Source organism: Haliotis asinina, chromosome 5 (genome assembly GCF_037392515.1).
Source record: "Haliotis asinina isolate JCU_RB_2024 chromosome 5, JCU_Hal_asi_v2, whole genome shotgun sequence".
NCBI lineage: Eukaryota > Metazoa > Mollusca > Gastropoda > Lepetellida > Haliotidae > Haliotis > Haliotis asinina.
In genome coordinates this window covers 28,359,856-28,387,365 of record NC_090284.1, presented here as the reverse complement: position 1 = coordinate 28,387,365, position 27,510 = coordinate 28,359,856, and the positions used below count along the sequence as shown (strand labels likewise).

At 38.5% G+C, this 27,510-nt stretch overlaps 1 protein-coding gene across 3 annotated transcripts; it reads right to left on the bottom strand.

The window, feature by feature from the left end:
* Positions 1 to 224: 224 nt before the first annotated feature.
* LOC137283435 (PRKCA-binding protein-like) lies at positions 225 to 27,510 on the bottom strand. 3 transcript variants are annotated; one of them, XM_067814910.1, is made up of 10 exons: positions 27,304 to 27,510; positions 10,000 to 10,240; positions 8,609 to 8,675; positions 8,057 to 8,146; positions 6,654 to 6,770; positions 5,664 to 5,797; positions 5,223 to 5,315; positions 4,218 to 4,318; positions 2,779 to 2,873; positions 225 to 1,314 (listed from the first exon to the last, which is right to left on the bottom strand). In XM_067814910.1, exons 1-10 carry the CDS (start codon positions 27,357 to 27,359, stop codon positions 1,040 to 1,042), a joined length of 1,269 nt encoding a protein of 422 aa, XP_067671011.1. In that variant the 5' UTR covers positions 27,360 to 27,510; the 3' UTR covers positions 225 to 1,039. The 3 variants fall into 3 exon arrangements, with proteins under 3 accessions (XP_067671011.1, XP_067671012.1, XP_067671009.1); XM_067814911.1 differs by lacking the exon at positions 27,304 to 27,510 and adding an exon at positions 26,334 to 26,445; XM_067814908.1 differs by lacking the exon at positions 27,304 to 27,510 and adding an exon at positions 16,769 to 17,210.

Here is a 27,510-nt window from a genome sequence, read left to right as displayed (position 1 = left end):
CACTTCAGAACTTCCTTCTGCAATCCCTGCTTGCCATGAATTGGATGATGTGGTCACATTTACAGTTGATTGACCCATGTCACCATATCCCAATTGGATGCCTAAGATGGGCTGTCTGATTAAACAACCGCCAATATCGTGAATGTCAGGTCCAGTGCAGTCCAGCAGCAGCCATGGCAACTTTTGTTCTTAGTAATATTTTAAGTAAATTATAACAGCAATACTTTTCACTGGTATACTTTTATTATTTCTTATTTTCTTTGAACAGTAACAGCATTACAGTTAGTAGATATTGCACAAAGTTCAATGCATCACACAATATAGAACCACAGCCCACTCAAGTTCTGGGAGATCAAAACCTCACAGTTCTTGTTGACCTAAGAGAGTCTCACAACAGTTCCGGGACAGACCTCCATGAAAGTACTGCACCATATTGTCATGATAACACTTGTAAGTCGTCTCCATCTGCCCACTAAACAATTGTTCATGGAATGTCATGTGGAATGTGAAAGCAAACTTGGGAAACAACAGCTACAACCCAACAACTACATATGTCCATCAAATTGTTTTATTCTGCCCACACAACTGGCCAATTTGATAATCTAGTTGATTACCACAGCTGTGTAAAGTATGTAATACATAGTCTTAATTATGCAAAAAGATCACAGCCTGTCTTCATTAGGCATTCATATATTATTTCATTAGGTCTGAATATGAAAGGAAACTAAACCTTACTACTAACTGACATTTTAACTGATCCTTTTTCAAATTTTGCGTAGGGCAATAGATCCCATCCTGTCACTTGATATATATATCCAATATTTTATCTTCTCATTTCATCTTTAGCTGCTTCACTTAGGCTAAAGTGAAGTGGGTAAGAAACATGAGCCTGCCTTTATGTGATTGCATGAATTACTGCAGCATTTGTGTCAAATGGACAAGTGAATGGAGAAGTTCCTCATGCTTCCAAATCCATATGGTTTGGTCAGGCAAGTGAACCTAGTACTGGAGATCGGCATGCTGAATGTCAGTTAGAAAATCAGTCAGTGCTGATGAGATTCCCCGTCTCCGCAAAGCTGAACTCAGCATCACCTCGTGTTGCCCCTGTATTGTCTCCCTCCTCCACTGCCTCCTCTCCTTCGTCATCATCCTCTCCATCATTGAAGGTATTGTCAATGTCATATGTGAAGGTGCCCCGAGAAAGGTCCACCTCAATTGGGAAAACTACAGCATCTTTCATAACACTGTGACAGTCATTGTGATACTTGGCCATGGCTGTCACAAACTTCTGCAGCTGGAACACAATGTCTTGAACTGTAACAGACAAACAGACATTTGCATTTCTTTTCAAAAACATGACACATTATTAACAATGACAATAATTCTTTGAATACTAACTCTAACACTTCACAGCTTTTTTCTTGAAACTTTTTTTCTGAATCTTGAGGATTAGCTTCATGCTACACCAACCTCAGTTTGGGGTTGAAGAATATCTCACACTCGATTTTGATGTCATAATCAGTGAAAATCATGGTATCTCTGCCAAGCCATGGGCCTCTTGAACACTTCTGGGTATGTCATAAAGGGGGCCTCTTGAACACTTCTGGGTATGTCATAAAGGGAGCCTCTTGAACACTGCTGAGTATGTCATTAAGGTGTCTCTTGAACACTGCTGAGTATGTCATTAAGGCGTCTCTTGAAGACTGCTGGGTATGTCATTCATTAAGGGGCCTCTTGAACACAGCTGGGATATGTCATTAAGGGGGCCTCTTTAACACTGCTGAGTATGTCAATAAGCGGGCCTCACTACCTAACAACATATATAGGCTTCAATCAAAGACAGTAGTATTTGGTTGTCTTCAGTGACAAAATTTCGATTCACATGGAGATTAGCCAATGGCAGAGCCTAAGTGTACACATGCAAGGTGAACGTCATGGTCAAGTCTGTGTCTGTGAAGTAGTCAGATTTGTCGATGACAGTGTAATGGTATGGGGTTTTCCACACAAGGACACACTCCTTGTTGGAGGGAACTGGTGGCCAGTACATGGATCAGAGTGTTGCCTCATTTTATTCACAGACACGTCCCTAGATTGATGTTTCAACACAATCCTAGACCGTATACAGAAATTTTTATACAGAATTTTCTACAAAATGGTTGCATTTAAGTTCTTGACAGCCCAGACCTCAATCATATCAAACACATCAGGGTCTAGCTAGATTGATGATGTGTTCGGCAGCAAGCCAATCCACCATAAACATTGCAAGATTGTCAACATCACCTAATTGTTGAGCAATGCAGTGTCTTTCTTGGTGTGTGTTTACTAATGCTCAAAGATCCATGAGGATACGTTGTGTGACTGTAAGAGATGCTGGATGAGGCCACAACCCTTAATGAAGACCAATCAAATTGTTCTCCATGCTTGGAACTTGGTACCTTCACATCCTGAAGTTATCGCTACTAAAGTGTTTTGATTTGTTTCCTTTGATGTCTGTGGTCTGTGCACAGCATACAACTAAAAATACTGTCTTAAACCTAATATTAAAAACCTAGTCAAAAAAGTCCTGAGTGTCGATTTTTCTGCTGTCCTCAGTATGTTCTAGTATAGAAATATTTTGATACACTGCGCCTTAACAGAATGGGTCAAATGTCATCCACAAAAGTATTTTGCCTTTATTGCCTTTTGCCAACTTAAAAATGCTTATCAAACAGTTCAGTTATGTACATGTTTGTTCTAGTGGACAGCACATATTTGTTACAAAAGTCCTGTACATCTCACCATGTTTTTGATCCAGTAACTCCATTTTGACAAGGACATCAGATCTCATCTTGGCGAACCTGGTGCGAGCTTCCTGGCGACACCGTAATACAAGCCTGCAACACAACCACATATTTAGGAGTATTTCAGCATGCCTAAAATAGAATGATAACTGTAATCACTAGTGTGACATGGCTGTGGGATTTTGAAAGTGCCTGTAATTCATTAACAGAAGCAGTCCTGCCTTCACCTTTTCTGAATGTCTAATGCAGCACTGCTGCTTTCAGATCCATGCATGGTTTGGAAAAATGTACATCTAGTGGAAGACACTTGTAAGCAGTTGCATGTTTCAGCTACCTTAAAAACATTGTTTCATGCTGATCTTGTTGGATGACCTTGATTTCAAATTTATTTCAGTCTTTAAAAACGGAAACCTGAAAACTTTAAAGCAACAAGAAAGACAAGGTGTTTCTTTCCAAATTTGATTTATATTAGTATTGACAATATCAGTCTATCTGAACCTTAATATAACTTCAACTCAGACCATGATATTGCTATCATTATCATGATGGAAACCTTAATAACAGATGATACAGGCAATATCAACACAATTGCACCGACAGGTAACTCTGTCACTGGTTACAGGCCAAAGGAGGCAGGGTGGTGGGATATTAGTTGCAGTGGTAATACATAAACACAAAACAGCAGGACTGTTTTGAATGTCTTGATCTAAAGGTCCCTGTCATTTTAAGAAAAACCTGCATCAAATACTTTGTGATCTGACAAAACTCATTAACAGTTTAAATTTAACCCCAAACTATGTAACTTCAAAATGAGGTACCTAATACTTTGAAATAGTACTATTCTAGTTGTTTTGGACAGTATCAAGTGCGCATCATCTTGAAATCTTTTAGAATAATAGCAAGGACAGAATTACAGTTAGACTTTGTATCAAATTCCCCAATATGTGATGTGGTAGCCATGACAATATTTCTATAACTACCATTTGTTTTCCCTCACTGACAAAAATTTTGACTACCTGAACTACAACTAATGGACAGAGGTTCACTTGAATATTTCACAAAATAAAAGAGGTGAAGGTCTTGTAGGACTACTGTGCTGACAAATCAGACATGTCAGACAATACTCTACATAAATGAGTGAGTGAGTTTAGTGTTAGCACACTGCAATATTCCAGCTTTATGGTCTGTAAATAATTGATTAACAGCATGACCATCGATCTGTGCAACTGGGAACTGATGACGTGTCAACCAAGTCAGTGAACTTGATCACCTGATCCCGTTAGCCACCTCTTATGACAAGCATAGTCGTCTTTTGTGGCAAGCAAGTTTCAAAGCACTAGACATGTTGTAAATTCCACAAATAGGTTTTTTGTTGTTTTGAGCTGAAGATGTTTTTAACATGTGGAAGTGGCTGTATGAGAGTGGGAAGAGACTGACCTGTATTCGTAGTTGCCAGTCTCGACACGGTAGAGAGGCTCTTGCAGGGCAGCATAACTATACTCCTCATCATCCATCTCCTTCACCTTCAGGCAGTATGACTGAAACACAAACACAACCACTTCACCATCTTTGTTGCACCACAAAACAAAACAAAATACAAAACTGAAATTTCTAGCTACAAATTATATATTTAATATACTTTTCCATCTCACATTAAGCAATTTGTCTTGTTCCTCTAACAACAGAGGGGAAACCAACTGAAACAAAGTTCTGGAACACCTTGCCCAAATGCAGAGACATTCCATCACTGCAACCTTAAGCAATGCTTGTGTCTCATCTCCCACCTCATGTAATTCTCTTGTCTTGGAGCCAGACCCAATCCAGAAATCTGTGTAGTGGGGTTGGTTTGTCAAGAATCAATTGCTTCAGATATGACAAATATTATAAATATACATCTTATAGTTCAATGTTTCATGTTTTCAAAGTTATCCATGGTTTGATGGTGGTACCATGGTTGTTAGGAAGATGACAACAATACAATGCACAGTTCACATGGAGGCTAGGTTTATCTTCTGATCCTAAGTTCAGATCATAGAGTCAACTTGTGGGCAGGGTGATTGACAGGTAAGTGATTTTTTGCTGCATGATTTCGCAAAGCACAAATGATGGAACTAAGACTCCACCTTTTATCCCTCAGTCCCTGACAGAGAGTTCTCTGAGACTGTCCCCAATACACACATGCAAGTGGAAGGCAGGAAACCTTGGTAAGCTCTGTTTAACATTCTGCACGCATCCCATTAAACAGCTAGCCTTACATATCCCACCTAAGCTTTGTGGTAAATCAGTATAAAACATTTAATCCTCAGTCACAAGACACTGATTTGTTTTGTGTTTTTACAATGGCAGCATATGTCATTCATCTAAATCTGTCAAGGAAGCCTCAGTGTGCTTGTTGATAAAGGTTTGACCTTTCATGTGAGGTTGCTTGTGTAGTTAACTCACCAAGTATTCAAACTTTGCATCCAGGTATTTCTTGATGGTAAGCCTTGTGTCTGGCACAGCCTTGTTTAAGAAAGTGTTGAGATCACTAATCATCTGAAAGTAAGCACAGAATGTTTCATGCAATAACTACTTTGCCGGTGAGAATCCGTGAACTCACAAAATAAACTTGCATAGATAACTGTTGCAGGTCCTTTCTGCCACTAGTTTTATTCAGATAGTAATAATACTGAGCAACCACTGCCAATATTGCATGTTTGTAAATTACCATGAGTACATTCATTACAGAAACGAAACACAGATGCATAATGAAACTAATGTACAAGCAGCTCAAACTACTGATGAAGTATTATACCAGTACAAACTGTCCTTGTGAATTGTTTTTGTTACTGAAAGCAGTGGGCCAGCCAGCATAACATGCCTCACCGTTCCACTGCTACTTACTGGCTTGACAGTCTTCAGCATTTTTATGGCAAACTTCTCCATGTTCTTGTGGGCTTCTCCAAATTTAGAGAAGGCCTCACCAGCTGCAGGCTGTGGCTCTCTCATCCCAATACAATTAAACACCTCCCCAAAGGCTGTGAACATAACCACACACATGGTTCAGTACCTCATAATATTGCATATGTTACATCTGATCACTTTTTAAAGAGGCTGGATACTATCATGGTTTGTGCACATACTGTATGCAATGGGAAGACAGTAGAAACATGTATTTAAGTTACTCAGTTATTTGCCTTTATCTTGCTTCTAATCATACCTCATGATATTTTGGCCACACAAGCATTTATCCTGAGGGAAACCTGCACAAGACTTTTCTCCCCTTATCAAATATATTTTGGGTATGCTGTTGTAATTGGAGGTAATGTTGATACCCTCTGGTAACATGCATTCTGTTATTTTTGAAAGTTCATCTACATTTAATATATAAACTTCATTTTATAAAAACTCTTATTATTATGAAAATCGTTTTCCCACACATGAATCAATATTTTTTTTTAATTTCCTCCTTTTTTTTAGAAGTTAATTAATGTGTCAAATCCTACATGCTGCCTTGAAAATAGATTTTCCTGCCTTAATTCATATCGGTATTGAAATATCTTTCTATAGAAACATACTGAATAATAAATGTAAACAATTTACTTGTAAGGGAAATTTTATTTACATATTTCTTACAGACGGTGTAACAAGGGACACCACTTGTCAAAACAATATTGTGGTGACTTGCTATTTGTATTACATAACTAGATTTGGGATACATTTCTCTATAAGACTGATACCAAATTTAGCGATTTTTTGACACTCTGATATTTTGCGTCCACCCTCCTTAAATTGCATGTGTTATTCTCAACCCAATTAAGGTTGCTTGACCAAATTAAGCTAATAGCAATATAACAGATAATGTTAATTGTGTTTCCTTTCAACAAGAAATACCTTTATGGGACTTTGACAGGTCAAAGGTGGCCTTCAACAGCCTTTTGGTTTGGTCAATGAGACCCTGGTACATGCCACCTGTGTTCTCCAGCTCTTCCAGCTTCTTGACCAGCCCATCTGTAACACACACATTTCAGTCTTAAACACACTCCCGTATTTCAGATTTATACACACACCTGCAGTTCAGTCACGTACACACACCTGCAGCTCAGTCTTGTATTCAAAGTTGATTCAGTGTCTGACAAGTCATCAGGGTCACTGTCTAGATGAAATAAACTCAATATTGCAAGTGAATATATACTGAACTACTTCAGAAAAGCACCACAGAGATCAAATGTTTAAACTTCGTAATAACTGAAGGAAAGACCCTGTCTATAAAGGTGGAAAGACTAGTCTAGTCTTGGGAATTGATTAAAATCTCACAACTGATGACTGCTTCATTGCCAATGAACAATCATCGAAAAAAATTGATCAGCATCAATTTTTATACATTCCTATCCAGGTTGTTATTGCAGACAGCAACTTGCCACTATAAAGTGATGACCAATATATCATGAACACATAACTTCCTGTAGTCTTCAAGAAATATTCACTCATGACTTTTCAGTTAGTGAAATGAATTTTCTAAGAATTAAACAAGTACTCAGGCCCTGACAACTTTGAAGATATGTTCCATCGTCATGTGTTTCAAAGACAACAGCAATAGTTCCAAAATCATTTGTGTTCAAATATGAGGAGATGTGATCAACTGCTTTGTTGTTTGGCCACTGCAACCAATCTTTGATTATTTCAATTAATCGGACCACCACTAGTACCTCCACCATCTGGGTAGACATGTACCCATACAATATGTACAGACATGTACCTATACCGTATGTACAGACATGTACCTATACCATCTGGGTACACATGTACCTATAGCATGTGTACAAACATGTACCTATACCATTTGGCCCCGATTCCTCGAAACAAACTTAAGTTTTCACTCAAGTCTCAAACTGAGTTTGACAATTTGAAACAGCTGCATTTTTAACTTTACTGCATTTTCTAAAATACAAAAGTCCAAGCAACTAAAGACATATGTCCACCAAACTCAGATTGTCTACTAAGTTTGAGTTAATGCATGTGCCTGTGTTTTCTGAAATTTGATAAAAAACGTGAAGTTGAACTGAAGTCAAAACTTAGACTTAAGTTTGTTTCGAGAAATCAGATGCTACAGGTACATGTGTACTTAGATGGTATAGGTACATGTCTGTACAGATTGTATGGGTACATGTCTACTCAGGGCCTGGATAGACATGTACCTACACCATAGGGACAAACATGTACCAACAACATCTCAATAAGCTCCACCCACACAGACACACACTACCCAGCAATGACAGATGCCAAGTCCAACCTACCATTACACAGGATAGCTCTGCTGAGGCCAAGAGCATCTGCTGTGTTGGAGTTCATTGTCTCCACCACACGGTGCTTCACTTTCTTCAGTACTGGAAAATGAGGGTTTGCATGAAGCAACATGATAAAGTTCACGTCCACTTGTGACCTGGTATTGAGTGTGAAGATCTACAGTTGTTAGAAAGTCACACAGACAAATGTTATGTGTAAGCTGTTTGGTCACCTATAGTCCAGACAGATGCTTTTGTATTGTCACCATTCACAGTAATTAGACAAAGTTGGAAACCTAAACATAGGCTGCTGTCTCTCGTGTTCCAGAGATGTACCTATGTTATACTTCTGTACACATGTAGCTTGTGTGTCTTTGTGTAGACAGAGCTTGGTTCAGAATGTTAACTAGCATAAATATGTGAATTTTGTCTACAAATATGCCTAATATACATTTAAAAACATTAAAGTATTCAGGAATTCAAGCTTTCACTCTAAAAGTTCTTTAAGACGTCAACTCCAAATTCTCATCTAAAATACTAGTACACATATTATCATACACATACCTATATCTAAAGTTTTTCCTTGTTTCGGATCTGCATGAAGCTTGTTATAGTTGATGGTCACCTCTGCCTGCAACATAACCATGGATATATCATAATTACATAGTTCATGGCATAAACAATGCTTGATACACACCACTCACAATACACACACAGCATTAGACACACCACAGTTCATGGCATACACATGTAAACAATGCTTGATACCCACCACTCACAATACACACAAAGCATTGGACACGCCACAGTTCATGACACACATGCAAACAATGCTTGATACCCACCACTCACAATACACACAAAGCTTTGGACACACCACAGTTCATGACACACATGCAAACAATGCCTGATACCCACCACTCACAATACACACACAGCATTAGACACACCACAGTTAGTGGCATACATGTGCAAACAATTCTTGATACCCACCACAGTGCATGGGAGTCTAATAACTAATCTCTGAAATGAACATATTTTACAGATAAAACAGTTCATAATGAAAAAACAACAACATAACATCATGAAGAGGAGCCCTAAGACTTTCTGAAACTGGAAATCTAGACTTACCAGACATTCACGACTTACATGGGCTTTCTTGGATATATTTGTTTCAGGGTCTGTGTGACAGACTAAGTGCATGATGCAAAGACACAGCACATGTCATACAGACACAGCAAATATCTTATTGATATGGTGTACTTGAATCAACACATAACATGCTATAGACACTGTGTACTTGATATGGATAAATTATATGTCAGACACTGTCCACACTGTTACTCAGGACAATCATTTTGTTTCACAGATATAGTAGGCAGACATGCGTGTTCACACATCCTGATGAAGATACAAGCACTTTGATATTGACAGGGAAAATAATCAGCCTAAATTGGAGGTGGCCACTGCATGCAGTGAGTAATCTGGCATTGTACCAGACAATAAGATCCTGTTTAAACAAAATTCCAAAGAATTTACACTAACAGTACTATGGAAGTATAATGGTTAGTATTTTATAATCAATTTCATGATATTATGATTGATCAGCAAAGTTTGGAGTGAAAACACTAAGTTACTTATGGACAAGCAATTTCATTATGACAACATGATGGCAGTTGCACAACCCCAATAAAAACAGACAGATGTAAACCTAATGATTGGAACATATTCAGTAATTGGTTTCCTAACTGATTCTTTGTTTGGAAACTAACTGAAGCCTAACATCATTGCCATCAATTTGAACAACCTTGAGATCTCGCCCAAATACAGACACACACATGAACACACAATTAATCATTCATAAAACTAATTTTATCATGGAAACACTGAGCAGCTAAATGCATAAATGTCTACAAATACAGAATGAAGAAGGCAGAAACTATAGCTGGAAATACCTTTATAGACTGGATAGCTCGGGCCACTTCCACCTTGGTACGTCCTTTGACAGACTGCCCATTTACACCCACGATCTCATCCCCAGCAGCCAGGGAGCCTTCTTTGGAAGCTGGCGTGTTGTCAAACACCTGCACCACATACAGACATGGACACAGTGGGGCACCACCACCAATGCTGATCCCAATCAAGTTCTGAGTATCTTTCTGCAGCACCACACTGCCCGATGTCACCGTCATACCCCTGTGGAAAGTTGAGCACCTCAATAAAGTCAAACTGAAACAAGCTTACCTTCCTGTAGAAGAACAGTTCCCAGTATAGACCATGTGAATTCTTGTAATCTTTCATGACATTCACACTAGGAATACTGGAAAAACAGGTGTTACTAGTCCCTGTGTAGACCATGTAATCTTAGATGATCTACACACTTGGAATACTGGCAGAACAGAAGCTACTTGTCACTGTGTAGACCATGTGATCTTAAATGACATACAGCAGGAATACTTGCAGAACAGAAGCTACTTGTCACTGTGTAGACCATGCAATCCTAAATGATGTACACAGTGGGAATACTTGCAGAACAGAAGCTACTTGTCACTGTGTAGACCAGGTGATCTTAAATGACATACAGCAGGAATACTTGCAGAACAGAAGCTACTTGTCACTGTGTAGACCATGTAATCTTAAATGACATACAGTAGGAATACTTGCAGAACAGAAGTTACTTGTCACTGTGTAGACCATGCAATCCTAAATGATGTACACAGTGGGAATACTTGCAGAACAGAAGCTACTTGTCACTGTGTAGACCATGTAATCTTAAATGATGTACACAGTGAGAATACTTGCGGAACAGAAGCTACTTGTCTCAGTGTAGACCATGCAATCCTAAATGATGTACACAGTGGGAATACTTGCAGAACAGAAGCTACTTGTCTCAGTGTAGACCATGCAATCCTAAATGATGTACACAGTGAGAATACTTGCAGAACAGAAGCTACTTGTCACTGTGTAGACCATGTAATCTTAAATGACATACAGTAGGAATACTGGCAGAACAGAAGCTACTTGTCACTGTGTAGACCATGCAATCCTAAATGATGTACACAGTGGGAATACTTGCAGAACAGAAGCTACTTGTCACTGTGTAGACCATGTAATCTTAAATGATGTACACAGTGAGAATACTTGCAGAACAGAAGCTACTTGTCACTGTGTAGACCATGTAATCTTAAATGACATACAGTAGGAATACTGGCAGAACAGAAGCTACTTGTCACTGTGTAGACCATGCAATCCTAAATGATGTACACAGTGGGAATACTTGCAGAACAGAAGCTACTTGTCACTGTGTAGACCATGTAATCTTAAATGATGTACACAGTGAGAATACTTGCAGAACAGAAGCTACTTGTCACTGTGTAGACCATGTAATCTTAAATGACATACAGTAGGAATACTGGCAGAACAGAAGTTACTTGTCACTGTGTAGACCATGCAATCCTAAATGATGTACACAGTGGGAATACTTGCAGAACAGAAGCTACTTGTCACTGTGTAGACCATGTAATCCTAAATGACATACAGTAGGAATACTTGCAGAACAGAAGTTACTTGTCACTGTGTAGACCATGCAATCCTAAATGATGTACACAGTGGGAATACTGGCAGAACAGAAGCTACTTGTCTCAGTGTAGACCATGTAATCTTAAATGATGTACACAGTAGGAATACTGGCAGAACAGAAGCTACTTGTCACTGTGTAGACCATGTAATCTTAAATGATGTACACAGTAGGAATACTGGCAGAACAGAAGCTACTTGTCACTGTGTAGACCATGTAATCTTAAATGATGTACACAGTGGGAATACTGGCAGAACAGAAGCTACTTGTCACTGTGTAGACCATGTAATCTTAAATGATGTACACAGTAGGAATACTGGCAGAACAGAAGCTACTTGTCACTGTGTAGACCATGTAATCTTAAATGATGTACACAGTAGGAATACTGGCAGAACAGAAGCTACTTGTCACTGTGTAGACCATGTAATCTTAAATGATGTACACAGTGGGAATACTGGCAGAACAGAAGCTACTTGTCACTGTGTAGACCATGTAATCTTAAATGATGTACACAGTGGGAATACTGGCAGAACAGAAGCTACTTGTCACTGTGTAGACCATGTAATCTTAAATGATGTACACAGTGGGAATACTGGCAGAACAGAAGCTACTTGTCTCAGTGTAGACCATGTAATCTTAAATGATGTACACAGTAGGAATACTGGCAGAACAGAAGCTACTTGTCACTGTGTAGACCATGTAATCTTAAATGATGTACACAGTAGGAATACTGGCAGAACAGAAGCTACTTGTCACTGTGTAGACCATGTAATCTTAAATGATGTACACAGTAGGAATACTGGCAGAACAGAAGCTACTTGTCACTGTGTAGACCATGTAATCCTAAATGATGTACACAGTGGGAATACTGGCAGAACAGAAGCTACTTGTCACTGTGTAGACCATGTAATCTTAAATGATGTACACAGTAGGAATACTGGCAGAACAGAAGCTACTTGTCACTGTGTAGACCATGTAATCTTAAATGATGTACACAGTGAGAATACTTGCGGAACAGAAGCTACTTGTCTCAGTGTAGACCATGCAATCCTAAATGATGTACACAGTGGGAATACTTGCAGAACAGAAGCTACTTGTCTCAGTGTAGACCATGCAATCCTAAATGATGTACACAGTGAGAATACTTGCAGAACAGAAGCTACTTGTCACTGTGTAGACCATGTAATCTTAAATGACATACAGTAGGAATACTGGCAGAACAGAAGCTACTTGTCACTGTGTAGACCATGTAATCTTAAATGACATACAGTAGGAATACTGGCAGAACAGAAGCTACTTGTCACTGTGTAGACCATGTAATCTTAAATGATGTACACAGTAGGAATACTTGCAGAACAGAAGCTACTTGTCTCAGTGTAGACCATGCAATCCTAAATGATGTACACAGTGAGAATACTTGCAGAACAGAAGCTACTTGTCACTGTGTAGACCATGTAATCTTAAATGACATACAGTAGGAATACTGGCAGAACAGAAGCTACTTGTCACACTGTGTAGACCATGTAATCTTAAATGACATACAGTAGGAATACTGGCAGAACAGAAGCTACTTGTCACTGTGTAGACCATGTAATCTTAAATGATGTACACAGTGAGAATACTTGCAGAACAGAAGCTACTTGTCTCAGTGTAGACCATGTAATATTAAATGACATACAGTAGGAATACTTGCAGAACAGAAGCTACTTGTCTCAGTGTAGACCATGCAATTTTGAATGATGTACACAGTAGGAATACTGGCAGAACAGAAGCTATAGTCTGGTTCATAATTATTGAGAATTTTTCTTCGTACTTTGAGCTATCCTAACACCTCAACTGAGTCACTGATACTTAAAACTAAGTAATGGTATAAGGGAGGTAACTCATCTTGGCCTACTGAGTATAGTACAATTAGAGTTACCTCCCCTGAATTTGTAGCAGACGTCATTTTCCTCAGCACTGTCAACAATGTCTGCTGAAGATAAAAGAAGGTTGATTTTTGAGTTGTGTAATCAAGGAATTGATGATGTAAATACATTGGCAGAGAGAACAGGAACTCCTCTTTCTACTGTGTATAGGATTAGGAAGAATTTTAAAGAGGGAAAGGATTTTGGGCACCAGAAAGGAGCAGGGAGACCCAGAAAATTGGACTTCTCAGATTGCGTCCGGCTGGGAATTTTAGCGTCTAAAAAGCAAAGGGCAAGCATCTCCAACATCAGGTATGAAATGATAGAAAGGGGATCAACAGTTGTATCAAAATCTACAGTTAGAAGAAATTTGATTGATCTTGGATGGGAGAAAAAGACTGGAATTCCTTCTCCTCTCATGAAACAAGAACATAAAGACAGGCGTGTTGAGTGGTGTTTGGCACATGAAAACTTTGACTGGGAAAATGTGATTTTTACTGATGAAAGCTCAATATGGGTATATCCCAATAATGTGAAAATATGGACAAAGTCTGCGTCAGCACCGTTGTATCGATGACCTAAATACAGCCCAAAGTTTCATGTATGGGGAGGGATATCCTTATTAGGAACGACCCCGCTGTGTGTGTTTGAGGGAAATCTGACAAGTCAACGCTACACTAACATATTAGATAATTTGCTCCTTCCAAGTGCACATGTGTTTTATGGAAATAACTAGATTTTGCAGCAAGATAATGATACTAAACACACCGCAAAACATGCCAAGCAGTGGTTTCAGGAGAAAAATGTGACTGCATTACCATTTCCTGCATATAGTCCTGACTTAAATCCCATTGAGAACATTTGGGGGATGATGAAGGAATGTGTGAATCAAAAGGGGTTGACAAAAATTGAAGGCATGAAGAGAGAAGTGGTCCGATACTGGGACAGCATAACTCACGAGACACTAACCTCTCTGATAGGAAGTATGCCTACCCGTCTTAGACTGTGCCGTGAAGCTCAAGGAGACTTGATAAAATATTAAATTGTTACCTACACAACATGAAAAGGTCAGTTCACTTTCACAATACATTCAATTTTATCTGATTTGTTCTCGTTTAATAATATGAAATGCTTTAGCTATTCTCAATAATTTTGAACCACACTGTACTTGTCCCTGTGTAGGTCATGCAATCTGAAATGATGTACACAGTAGGAATACTGGCAGAACAGAAGCTACTTGTCACTGTGTAGACCATGTAATCTTAAATGATATACACAGTGGGAATGACTTGCAGAACAGAAGCTACTTGTCCCTGTGTAGACCATGCAATCTTAAATGATGTACACAGTGGAAATACTTGCAGAACAGAAGCTACTTGTCACTGTGTAGACCATGTAATCGTACATAGGTAAGGAATACTTGCAGAACAGAAGCTACTTGTCTCAGTGTAGACCATGCAATCCTAAATGATGTACACAGTGGAAATACTTGCAGAACAGAAGCTACTTGTCACTGTGTAGACCATGTAATCGTACATAGGTAAGGAATACTGGCAGAACAGAAGCTACTTGTCCCTGTGTAGACCATGCAATCTTAAATGATGTACACAGTGGAAATACTTGCAGAACAGAAGCTACTTGTCTCAGTGTAGACCATGCAATCTTACATGGCGTGGACAATGGGAATACTGGCAGAACAGAAGCTACTTGTCCCTGTGTAGACCATGCAATCTTAAATGATGTACACAGTGGAAATACTTGCAGAACAGAAGCTACTTGTCTCAGTGTAGACCATGCAATCTTACATGGCGTGGACAGTGGGAATACTGGCAGAACAGAAGCTACTTGTCCCTGTGTAGACCATGCAATCTTAAATGATGTACACAGTGGAAATACTTGCAGAACAGAAGCTACTTGTCTCAGTGTAGACCATGCAATCTTACATGGCGTGGACAGTGGGAATACTTGCAGAACAGAAGCTACTTGTCCCTGTGTAGACCATGCAATCTTACATGGCGTATGTTGTAATGCTTCGGGTTGATAAAAAGACCATATATCTTCTTAGCAGCGTGCAGACACAACATAAGACGCGACTTGCATTAGTCACTTTTTACTACTCATCACGATTAGAGTTACATGTCCCTGGATAAAGTGAGGTTGCCTGAGGCACTCGTAAAATGCCAAAAGGGCTTCAGATAACACCGAATACTGGCAGAACAGAAGCTACTTGTCTCAGTATAGACCATGGAATCTTAAATGATGTACACAGTGGGAATACTGGCAGAACAGAAGCTACTTGTCCCTGTGTAGACCATGCAATCTTAAATGATGTACACAGTAGGAATACTGGCAGAACAGAAGCTACTTGTCTCAGTATAGACCATGGAATCTTAAATGATGTACACTGTGGGAATACTGGCAGAACAGAAGCTACTTGTCCCTGTGTAGACCATGCAATCTTAAATGATGTACACAGTGGGAATACTGGCAGAACAGATGTTACTACTAATACTAGTCCCTGTGTAGGTCATGTAATGTTACATGACGTGCACAGTGGGAATACTGGCAGAACAGATGTTACTAGCCCCTGTGTAAACCATGTAACATGACATAAACACAAGGGAGGCATGAATAACATGCATGAGTAACACAGACATAATTCAACAGCAGTACAGAAGACCAAAGAGAGGGTATACTTGCATCCTACTTTTAAACAACTTTGTAGAATATTTGCTGGGAATTCCAAGTGATACAAAAATGTCATTCCATACAGTGACTTCATGAAGGACATGTCAAACAGATGCAGTTACTGAAATAATTCATCTTCGATCATATTTAGATGAATAAACTATTTAGTTTACATATGTTTCACTGGTACAAAGTTGAATAGACACTATCCTACTTGGGAGTATTTAGGACTGTGATTATCATGATTATATCCTGTGACCTGTCATAAAATGTCACTATTTGTGTTGGAAGATAAGCAAGTGCAACAGCTGGTATATGTTATCTCACATTGGGACAAGTTTGTGCAAATTTTGTGCCATTTAGGGCCCAATAAATACATTCCTTCCTCAACACCTTCATACCAAAATCCATCTACATGAACCTGCTAAATCGTCATGCAATAATAAAAAAGGTTAATTTCAAGTGTAAGTATGCCATCTTGTCGTGAAGAAATAATGTCCAGTATGAACACAAGCATCACACACTCGGTGACTGTTGACCCAATGTACTCACATGAAATCCTCCCAAGGCAAAGGCACATGCTTGTTTTGGTCACCAAAGAACTCATCTGGATCTGTGGTGGAGAGCTGAGCATATTGAAAGTCTGGATCATCATATCTACTCATGGCGAGAAGTTGACAGCATGTGCAGTAGTTCTTTGTGCTGAAGACTTGTGTAAGACAGCTTTCTGCTCTTTAAGAATTACCACTGACATGAATGATACCACTGAATCACCGTTAAGAGTCCAACCCTGGCTATGACAGCCACAAAACCTGTATCATTATCGCAAACACTGTGGTAATTATCCTGAGCTGGCTGAATCCTACTGTAGTGACATACATATACAAGTGTTCAGCCTATGCTGTGTGTAGAGGCAGGCAACAGCTGTGCCAGCACATCACAACACGGATAAACAGTCACCACAGTTACAGCCAGTCCAACTGGCATTCAACACATTCACTTATCCTATTATCATATAAATCCATAATCTGAAAATGGGAACATTACACACGAGCTAGCTGATGGGGCATGCTTAGCAGCATTAGTTGTACAGTTTATTAAAGTATATTTTACACTTACAAAGCAGGGGAACTTTCAATCTGTCTAGGAAGAATAAGGGTTAAGAAATGTTTCAAAGACAGACATGTTCTAAACGCACTGCCATTTCTCAGCATCTTCACTCAAAAACACAATGCAGTAACTCCAATACACATGCATGTGGTGTCATTCTAGATTTTGATTTTTTTCAAGGTCGATAAATTACTTATCGTCAGACCATTAAGTTTAAAATCATCTTACGTCACACTTTTGCTAGTGTTTGTATCTAGTCGTTTATTTAGTTAAAAAATGAAAATAATAAATATGCATATTTCTCATCATCCACCAATCATCTTTCAAGAGCCATTACTGTACGCACAACCATGGTGATAAGGTGGTGATCCACTCTCAAAACAAGCACAATTATCATATTACTATTTTTGACTTTGGACATTTCTCCCATTTTTTTTAATTGTAACTCAAAAGTGATGTTGCCCTACTTTTTATTATGAGTTTATGATATTTCCGTAACTCATTTTCATTTGTCCATATTGTAATGTCTAGTAGGAGTAACTTTTATATTTTGTTGTGTTTTACATTCCTTTTGCTTAGTCGGCTTCTCTCAAACAGATTGATGGGTTAAGTATATGAACACATAAAGTTAAACACATTACCCCTGTATATGTTTTGAAAGTGATAGATTTGCAGGTACATTTTCACATCATAAGTTTTATTGAATATTTCAAGCCATATGACCAATAGTGCAGTTGTATTTTTCATATAATCTATTATCTGTTATGTCTTTTCTTGTGAAACGTCATAGAAATGTCCTCTCTGCAGTTCCCCAGCAGTTGCAGATGAGTTCATTTATCTATTTAAATGTGAAGCCTTCACTTCCAAAAGATCCATTTTTATCTCAAGTCAGTTTCTACAGAGACCATATACCGGTATATGGTCTCTGATTTCTACAATGGCAAAATTTCTCCAAAATGGCAAACCTTCTCAAGAATCTACACTTTACATGACTCAGCAAAATAAATTAGAAGTGTTTCCAAACAGCTCCAAATAAACATCTAATTTGTACCATTTACAGTTTTTCAATTAGTTATACTACATCTTTGTGTATGTATCATAAATGATGTTAATGTCACTTTGGTTTACTCTCATTCTGCCTACGTCTCATTCTGCCTACAGACATAATAAAGTGTACGCAGAATGAGAAAAATCAGGCCGCCCCTAATTTAGAAATGGCATTGCCCATGAGAATAACCTAACATCATACTGATGTATTCATATTGTACTTATACTATATAACATGATAAATATGATAGAGACATCTGTATAACAGATATAACACATTTTTCTCATGTTTGCCTGTCACTATTATAACTGTAATAACACCATCATCAGTTTACAATTTCAATTTCAAAAGATGGCCGTAGGCATCTAAAACTGCAGCTTTGTCCTTCGACCTTGATGAAGGATCTCGTTTAGTCTCTGCAAAAGAGAATCAAGTTCACAATAAACTTGTTTTCTGCCATTCCATTTACCACCATGATCCACTTGAATTTTCATATTTCTGTCTGTTGATTCAACGTTCTTCAACTTGCTGATAAACTCAAACAGATTTGGGTGTGACTTGCCAAGGGACCTGTTCAATTTAGAGTGCCAGCCGTCCAAGTGATTACTGGTGTGGGGACCGGCATTATCATGTTGGTTCCACATGGACCTATGGAACAAGGCATCATCGTCCACTGTAGTTGCAGGAGTCCTGTATGAAGGGGATGTCGAGTCTTTCATTGAGTGGTTTCAACTCAAAGGGAGCAGTGGCAAACAGGCAGCTCTTTGGACTACAGTTTGGACGGTGGGCTCCTCTCTGGACTGTTGAACCAAACCTATGGTTTGGATTTTGCGCAGGGTACACTGACTGTAGTGAAACAGGCATCCTTGTAGATGAGAGTTGGGGAAGATAGTCTCAAGTGCTTGAATGGCAGGAAACTCAAAGTCAGTTTAGATGGTAGTTAGATCTAGATCTGCACCTGTTACTGTATGGACAACATTCTTCAGTTGCTGGAAGAGCCTGATGTAGGTCACTCTTTGTCTATTAGGCATTTGGGTAAACCAAAGGGGGAACATGGTGGAACCAGAGAGACAGTGAACACAAATAGCTGGTTCCAAAGGCTGGAACAGGAATAGAATGTACCATCCATGAATGGGGTGTCAGCACTCAGGATAGTCTCCATTATGTATTCTGTGGAGAGTACCAGGATTCTGTCATAGACACCATCATTGTCTATCGCGATGAATTGACTTCCGTCACTGGTCTCAGCCCACTGGTCTTCTATGCACACATCAGCCAGGGTTTTTATGAATAGTTCATGTTTCAGGGGAAACACAACAAAGGGATAAAAGGTGGACAAGAGAGAAACCAGTCTAGTCATAATATTATAAAGACACTTAATAGAGTAAACTAATGAATCAGAAGAAGAAAGGGATTAAAGGAGGATTAGAGAGAAGCCAGTTTCATCATTATTTTTTCAGAGATACTTAATCATGTTAATAGAGATAACTAATTAACCAGAACAAAGGGATTAAAGGTGAAGTAAAGAGAAACCAGTCTATTCAATGATTTTAACTGATAAGTAAAAATAAGAAAACAGTAAGTAAGTAAAGACACTAAAAAATCAGACTGTTCCACTTTTTCTTGTGGGGAGATAGGGTCAAGCAGTATCTATCACTTTCTCATTCTGCCTACACAGTTGTAACCAACAGATCATGACTTGTGTTGTTTTTAACTATAGGCAGAATGAGAGGACACCGTCACTTTGAATCAGACAGCACACAAAGCCAGCCACCTAACCCACTCAGTCACAGCGACTTCCACAAAAATGGAAGTTGGACGATTCGTAGTCTTGACAGCGTGCTTTGTGTACCCCTCTGATAAGTGTGTGCTCGTGATTAGATGCCTGACTCTAAGTCCCGTATGGGAATCAACCTGGAAAAAGCTACTAGAATCTGTACTTTACTAAGAAAGCGTAATCACAAATATAACATATGTTACATTCGACCACTTTCTAAATGGCATTGTGTAATCATAGCTTTTGGCCATGGGGCCGTGCCAATTTACTCTTATCAGAGGGGTACACAAAGCACGCTGTCTATACTACCAGTTGTCTGACTTCCACTTCTGTGGCTGAGCAGGTTAGGCGGCTGACACAGTGTGTTGGCGATTAGGTGCCTGACTCGGAGGGTGCAGGTTTGAATCCCAGATGGAACTCAACCAAAAACAAGTACTAGAATTTGTACTTTACTAAGAAAGTGTAATCTCATATATGACATGCATGTTACATTTTAACACTTTCTAAATGGCATTGTGTAATCATAACAAGGATTAGCCATGCCCATTGCCAACTGAGCAACTCCATTTCAACTCTGTTTCCTTTAATATGGCTATCCTAGGCTAGAATTGCTCTGCCAGGTATATTGATGAAGGACAGATGATGAAGATTGCATATTGCTTGTTCCTCTAGGCTGTGCAAAGTTTCATCTGTCTCAGTTCCTTTACAGCAAAATAAAAATAATGTTGATGGAATCAGTCAAACAGTCCAGTACCAGGGTCTACAGACCAGAATTCCTTATGTTAACCTTTTTGAGCCAGGATGATTAGAAAACACTTCTAGACTTTCACTTTCAAGATCTAGTAAGCAATGCCCCGATTAGTTAGATTCAAATCTGGATGGGTGAAAATTACTCCCATCTGACTGTTATAGTACATCTGATCTCTTGACTAACACAGCGTGGTAACAGTTAGATCTAATGTATCGCAAAACATAAAACAAATTGTTGGTATGATCTTTCCTACATCTTCAAGACAACATGAGGTGAAAGTTAACCACACCTTTCCCAGACACTTATGAGTTACTACTGTTTAGCAGAGTCACACACACTACTGTTTATTACAATATTACAGACAAACCTTCTGCAAAGGTGAACAGGTTTTGTCCTAAGATACATGTCATTGTATCCCAGTTGTGTAGACTGATGCTCATGCTGCTGATCACTGGATTGTCTGGTCCAGATTTGATTATTTACAGACTGCTGTTACACAGCTGGAATATTGCTGAGTGTCACTGAGGTGAACAAGTCATCAGAAGATGACATATCCCCCCGGCTCCCACATGTTTGAAAGGACAAACAGTCTGAGAGTTACTCATTGATTTTCTACACTAAGTTTGAATTGTTTCCATGGAATTCATGAAAATTATAAATGCCACATATCTGTAACCAGCATAGTCACAATTTCATATATCTGCCAAGATATGTTGAAAGATACGAAATGGTTTTCGAGTTGTGCTCTGGGAACAAAGCCCACCCCTCCATTTTGAGACTAAGTCCGAAACGTTTCCATGGAAACCAAGAAAACAATAAATAAAAAAACCCTTTAAAAACCAAAAGGCACCACTTTGGGGTCTGCCACACAGATCTAGAAAGTTTTACTAACATATATTAAGAAGTTTTTGAGTTCTGCTCTGGAAATGAAACACACTTCTCACTTTTCAGATTAGGTCCAAAACATTTCCATGGAAACCGAGAAAATAATAAATCACAAGATCCTGTACATAGCAAAAGGCACCACTTCAGCTTCTGACTGATATATGTACCAAGTTTTGCAGAAACATATTGAATGGTTTTTGACTTCTGCTCTGGAAACGAAGCCCACCCTACCATAACACCAAAATGTTCCATGGAAAAACAAAAAAAAAATATAAATGCCAAAACTCTCTAAATAGCAAAAGGCACAACCATAGGCTGAGATTACTATATCTATCAAGTTTGGTCTAAAAATATTGAACGGTTTCTGAGTTATGCTCCAGAAACAAAATGATTAAGGACGGACGGGGGACGGACGGAAAGACGAGGTGTGACTATATCCCTTCGCATTACATGCAGGGGGGATAAAAACTAAACTCACTCACTTCTGATATGGATATGCAATAAAACTATCTGACTTACCCCTGTATATTAGAGAGGCACTCACCCATGGCTTCACCCCAGCAGTTACACACTGCCACTTTGGCCTTATTAGCTGCCGTGAGGTAATTTGCACATGCAACAGAGTGTGACATGAGCCTCGGCTACTATCTATATGGACTGCAAGAACAGTTTTGTGGAATATGTGAGGACATTAAGATGTAAACGACAAATCTTATGGATAATACCTTCTTGAATTTACTTCTTACAATGTTTCCAGGCTATCATCAGGTTGAAGTTAACAGTAAGGCTTAAAGGGGAAGTGTACACACAAAAATCACATTTATTCAATGAGAAAAAAAAGTGAAATATTTCAATAAGTTACTATCAATGTTTGAAAATATGCACTCATTTTTCTTACAATGAAAGTGTAATGCTCAAAATTAGTACTGAAATGTTATGCCATCACGAGGCCTTTTTCAGCCGAACATATAAATATACAGGCCAGAGTTACCATCCTTTGATTATGACATAATTGGTGCCACTTGATTTTAGACTGGTCTCCTGTCTGGTCCCACATAATAAAAAGTAATACTGAAATAACCACATGAAAAAAGTCTTGAAAGTAAAAACACGACAGAAGCACAAGAGGTGAAAATGTATCTGTAAGAAGCAGGACAGATTGTGTGTATTTCCATTCATAGCCTCACTTCAATGAAAATACAAAACATGTATAACAATGTTGATGTACATATGACATCACTATCAGAAGCAACTTTCTCAAAATGGTGTGCTCACTGACCCCAGTACCATAAAGAAACACAGGTTATCCATAAGATTTGGCCAGTATTACTACACCAACTTCGAAATACCTTTGAAGAGTGACATCAAGATGAGTTGTTAATACACTTATGAATGTCAGATTTGTGGTGATGTGATCTGCCTCTGGGCCAGTTGAAAAGCTGAATATCAAGTAAACTCTACAGTATAAACGTATATGACACATGTCAAAATTTCAGACTAATATACTTATGTCATAAGTAGAAAATTGGAAAATATTACAAAATCCTCACAAGAGATCCCTGTTATAAGACAAAGTGTTATGGATGTCAACTTCTTCATTTACACAAGTTTCTGGACTATTCCTCAGGTGGATGAATAACGGGCAAGGAATAGCCCAGAAACATTGTGTAAATAGTAAAGAAAAAGCTGACATCCACAACATTTTGTCTTATATAAGAATACTGACTTCTACATGCCTTCTAAGAACCTCAGAAATCCTTCTGATATTAAGATAAATATACAGTCTGAACATTAGGATATCAGAACCTTGAAATGAACATGAGCAGTGTAAGTCATTATCGCATCTGTTTCTGCTGACAGCCAATATGGCGTCTTCACATGACGCACATCTTGCAGGGACAATAAACTCAGGTGTATTTAAGGAATCTGTTCACCAAAATGGATAATACCCACATGATACATCACAAGAAAAATGTAAGTATTGGTGAATAAAATCTAGAGTGGCCGTTCATGAGGGGTGCCAGTTAAAAGCCCCATGAAATTTGGTCAAAATGACCAGATTTTTGGTCAGATTGTCCCAGATTTGGCCTAATGACCTAATTTATTTAAAATGATTAAATATATGCAATAGAAGCATAGTTCTTAGTAAACTTTGATGTTACATTCATCATATAATACTATATAGTAATAGTTCTACTCAACTATTTCAGGTAGGTGGCCCTGTGCTGTGGTGACACATATTCAAAGAGGCCTGTGATCTATTCTTGAGTTTTGCTGTTGAATTGAGTTTATATTTCTAAATTTGTGAAGATTCAGTGCACAAATGTAGACATCAAAATGAAGAAAGTGATAAGTACTGTGTTAGCAGTAAAGGAATCGTCCTATATTCCATCAGCTCTACTGCACGACCGCTAGAAGACTGTTGAACATTATTCAAGATGGTGAACATCCTCAGCATGGTATCAGCTCTCCTCAGCTCTCTTTTTGACCTCATGCATTTCAAGAGTGTAAGAGACACTGTTTTCACGGATGTTATAGAAGTTTTCTCCATACTGATAGGACCTAAATATTTGCAAAGAGAATTTGGTCATACACTTATATTGACTGTCTATATCCATTCATCAGAACTCATGTGAAACAAATACAAAAAGATATCAAACGTGTGACTAAAAAATGTAAACTTGATAACAAAAAACAAAACAGAAAAGGAATTTCAAAGTAATAACTTGAAAGCATTATGGAATGGGATCAAAACCATGACTGGCAATGACAGTATATGTAAAGTCCTGAAAATTCAAGACAATGTCTTATGAAGTCAAAACCTTCAGCAATAAATGACTTCTGTCTCATGGCTCTTACTCCAATAATCATGAAATGCTTTTGTGAATTATCCTGAACTTAATTAAGCAAAATACTAGACATCAAACCGATCCTTCAGAATTTGGGCGATTCAAAATATTATTTAAGAATCCTCATTGCAGACTTCTCCTCTGCTTTCAACACAATCCATCCATGCATGGATAATCATGAAATTATGGAACATGGAAGTAAAATGTACCATGAGATATACAAGTTGGTAGAGCCTTCTTGTCAATCAGAGTTAGAGTATAGGAAGCAGAGTTAGAGTATAGGAAGCAGAGTTAGAATATAGGAAGCAGAGTTAGAGTATGGGAAGCGGAGTTACAGTAAAGGAGAAATAATGATGTGTTTACTTCATGTTGTGAAGACAATTTCATCTCCTTGAACATAAACAAAACAAAGGAAATGATAATTGACTTCCGAAGCCCCAAAACCAAACTGGAGCCTCTTGTATTGAGGGACAGAAAGTTGAAAGAGCAGAAGAGTATAAATATCTGGGTACTATCATTGATAATAAACTTTCACAGAAATCAAATTCACATTGTGCACACAGGAAGCACAACAGAGGCTTTTCTTATGTAGACACGGATATCTTAAAATTCTTCAACCAAGAAGAATTTTAACTTTCTGCTTTCATGCATGGTATGGCAATCTTCCTCTTACACAGAAAACCAAACTTGACAAAATTTTAAACATATCCAGCAACATTTGCAGCTTCAGTTTCAAACCTTTACCTTTTCAGTATGAGTCAAAAGTTCATGAGAAAGCTCTGACCAATCAACATGTGTTCAACTGGATCCATCACACTTCTTAAAATTAAATGAATGTTATAAACATCTGCCTTCTGGCTGCCATTTCAATATCATGTGTATTACAAAACTAATAGACCTCCAAAATCATTTGTCCCATACAGTATAAAATTTCAAAATCTTCTTCCAAAATAGTAATAATGAACTCCATGATGAAGCATGACAGATAAATTATCATATTATTACTCATTTTGTTATGATTCAACATTATGTTCTGATTACCTTGCTATTTTGCATATATACTTTCAATTTTTTGTTGTTATATGCTTGGACTGGCTCTGAATGCACGACAAATTTCCATTGCGGGACAATAAACTTAATCTTATCTTAACTGGAGCAACCTGAACGTATGATCATTTCATGCTATAAAAACATGTTCATGCTGAAGTTAATATTGTATAATGCATATATTTAATCACTTTAAATAAACTGGGGCATTTTGACCAATCTTAGAGCAACTTGACCAAAACCCCTGGGCATTTTGACCAAATTTGCCGGGGCACTTGGTAGCTGGGTTGAATTGACTTGCATTCCTCACGAGAGTTGCAGAAATACCATAATATTTTCGAGATATGTCTAGCCTCTATCCTTTGATCAAATGTTTATTTCTTTTGAATACACCAAAGGGCCTTCTCCAAAGTATTACAATTTGGAGCTAGTGAGCAATGAAATTAAAATGAACATAACATATTTTAAGGGTCTTCTTGAATTAATTGGAACATCTTATTTCAGTGGATCATTTATTTCCGGGAATTTGACAAGTTCAGACTCGCTCTTCGAATAAACATTTCGGTCATTATACAGGGGAATACAGCTAGCAAAGTATACTCTTGCGTGGACTGTAATAATCTGGTACGTGATCAGGATATTTTACTTACAACTTGTCTTCTTCTATTTCGTAGTCCATTGTTATTGATTGCACCGAGGGAGACGGAAGTGGAGCAGATGATAACATAATTTGTGCATGCGCATTGAAAGGTCATCGGAGTTATCTCCCCTATTCCATATCCTCAGAGCACTTGAAAATCGATACTTCGACAATATAGCTGCCGATACAGCAGCTGCAAAGCTTGAACTGGAATTGCGAAATATTATGTATAATCGATCTCGAAAGCCGCGTGTGACTGGTAAAAGGCAGTAGTCTCCCTTTGCTCACTTGGAAAGTAGCCATTGAAGTTTTCAATACAGTGCGTACATGTATGCAATAGTGAGCGAGTGAGTTGAGTTTACCGCCGCACTAAGCAATATTCCAGCTACATGGTGGCGGTCTGCATATGTGCCACGAGTGACAGTGACTTGTGCCAAATTTATACAATGGATTTTTAACGATGTGTTATATGTAACAGGTTGGAGGCTGAGGTTGGAGCTTGCATCAAGGAACTAAAGGTACATTAGTTCATATGAATAAACTCGTATTCCTGCCAAGGCCTACACCTTGGTATAGTGCGAAATCGTCTAGTTATATGCTGGACTAAAGGTACATAAGTTCTGAGGATGATCATTACATATCGGAGGAAGGATTTTGGGCAGTTCCTCAAGCTTCGTTTGTTCTTTATATTCAAATTCTAATCAGTCCAGTGATCAACAATATGAGCATCGATCCACGCAAATAGGATAAAATGACTTGTGGTCAACTAAGTCAGTGGGCCAGACCACCCGATCCCGTCAGTCGCCTCATGGGTTGCCGAAGACCAGCTATTACCATGATCTTCAAGAGTATAGAGGTTTGTAAACTTCGGTCATGAGTCGTTTTCATGATTACAATGTTTTACGCCACGCCTTTTGGTGTGAAGTGGACGGACTGGTTATTTCCACACCGGAAGCGTATCACCCGAGTAAATTACTTACCATTTCACCAGTAGGAGACCTGGAGGCAACGGCTTCATCTTAAATAAACCACGCATGTTTCGTACTGCCAGATAAAACTATTATTACAGCATGTCTTCTGTATGATTTACATGTTCGAGATGCACGTGAAAAACGTTCTCAACCTATGACGCACGCTCACTTGGCTTGGTGGGTGTGCCTTTGGAAAACAAAGCGCTAACCTAATAT

Coding starts and splice junctions, on each gene's coding strand:
- LOC137283435 (XM_067814908.1), bottom strand. CDS start 16,881: ATGAGTAGATATGATGATCCAGACTTTCAATATGCTCAGCTCTCCACC. Junction 8,676..9,999: donor GAGCTATCCAGTCTATAAAG/GTATTTCCAGCT, acceptor GTTATGTTGCAG/GCAGAGGTGACCATCAACTA. Junction 4,319..5,222: donor ATGCAAAGTTTGAATACTTG/GTGAGTTAACTA, acceptor TTTGTGTTTCAG/TCATACTGCCTGAAGGTGAA.